The sequence below is a fragment of the Cyprinus carpio genome, chromosome A19, assembly GCF_018340385.1.
Source record: "Cyprinus carpio isolate SPL01 chromosome A19, ASM1834038v1, whole genome shotgun sequence".
Classification (NCBI taxonomy): domain Eukaryota; kingdom Metazoa; phylum Chordata; class Actinopteri; order Cypriniformes; family Cyprinidae; genus Cyprinus; species Cyprinus carpio.
In genome coordinates, this window is record NC_056590.1 from 523280 (window position 1) to 524844 (window position 1565).

At 38.4% G+C, this 1565-nt stretch overlaps 1 protein-coding gene across 1 annotated transcript; it reads right to left on the reverse strand.

Annotated features, from left to right (window-relative positions):
* Positions 1–218: 218 nt before the first annotated feature.
* LOC109082091 (calcium homeostasis modulator protein 4-like) lies at positions 219–1356 on the reverse strand. The gene is made up of 2 exons (XM_019097011.2): positions 777–1356; positions 219–659 (listed from the first exon to the last, which is right to left on the reverse strand). Exons 1-2 carry the CDS (start codon positions 1227–1229, stop codon positions 453–455), a joined length of 660 nt encoding a protein of 219 aa, XP_018952556.1. The 5' UTR covers positions 1230–1356; the 3' UTR covers positions 219–452.
* Between the last annotated feature and the right edge of the window lie 209 nt (positions 1357–1565).

Below are 1565 nucleotides of genomic sequence, written 5' to 3' on the forward strand. Positions count from 1 at the left end.
GGTTAAGTGGTTATGATACATCTTTTTTCTGTTACTTGCCTGAAGATCACATGTATGTCTGTCTGCAGCTAAAATCAGTAGATCAATGTACACTTAATGCTTCATTTTCACCCAATAACCTCACATACCTTAAAGTATAGCAACAAGTGACAGTAATCAGTTGCAAAGTGTATTTTTAATTTTTTTATTTTACAAACTTCAAAGTAAGTATACCATGCCAAAAGTGTAAAAAAAAAAAAAAAAAAAAAAAAAAAAACACGTCAGCAAACTTGAGCACCATGTTACTTAACACAGTGCACTAAATTACAGGATGTGGTTTCTTTCAATGATGCCAAGACGTCTGAGAAACAAAGGCACTTTGCGGTACAGCTGGATGAGCATGTGCTACAAATGCCGTTGTTTTGTGAACATTAAGTGATGCTTTGCAAGACCTCTGTTCAAAGCTTCTGTATTTACAGTTGTTCAGAAGATGCACTTCGTTCATCCTCGTTCATTAATGAAGATCTTTCACGAGGGGAAGCTGAACTTTGACCAGGATCCTCCATTTCCACTTGTTCAGCTTCAGGTTCTTTGGTTCCTGCTGTTTGGTGGCGACACCTCATACATCCAATTACAAATAGGGGCACAGAGCTCAGAGCCAGCATGGTCAGTGCCACTATCTGAAGTGAAAAAGTGTGTTATATCATATATAAAGCATATAAAAAAATCTTTGGTACATTTAATTTGATGAATCTCTTCTTCATCCACATCAAACACGATTAAATTGATTCACTAACCTGAGAAGTATTTCGAAAGCCAAAAAATGCCATTTGCTTTTCAGTGATGTTGTTAGAATTGATAAAAGGCTGACACCACGTTGTTGAAGCAGATATATCCGTGTGAACCGTTAGTCCTTCCCAGGAGGTTTTCGCACAGGCAAAGTATTGTCCATCAAAGAACAGCAGCATGATCCAAACAACAGCTGGAATGATGCAGGTTACCGTGGAGAGCAGACACTTTGTTTTGCATTGTGGGCTTTGAATGTAAAACATCAGTGCACTGGAGAACAGAGCAGGAACCACAAAATATGCTGCAGAAAACAGCAGGTTCATCGCAGGTTTACAAGGACATGCAAAGTCCATCTCCACGAGTTTCTCAAGTCCCACCATTAAAAAGCCAAGAATTGCATTTGAATAAAAAGGACTCTTCTTCAGCTGCTTTTTCAAGCATGCTATCCATTCCTTGCTCATTGTCGGTGTTGTTAAGGTCGAGAAGTGTGCGGACTAAAACTGAAAGTGATTGTGAGCTGACTTTTGTGTCAGCATTCACACCTTTCACAACTTCACACATCTCTGAGATTCTTCCTGAGAAGCTCTGTGTTTATGGAGAGACTTTCTGAAACTGTTTCAAGGCTGTGCGCTAGTCACTTTAATGGCACTATGTAAATGAGTGGCTTAATAATACAATTTGAGTGACTAAAGACTCTGTCATGGAAACCGTAACATGCTAAGTGTTACATATAAAGCCCTGTTAAAGTCAATATCAAATACTTCTATTGATTGTTGATTAAAAGACTTTTAAACATG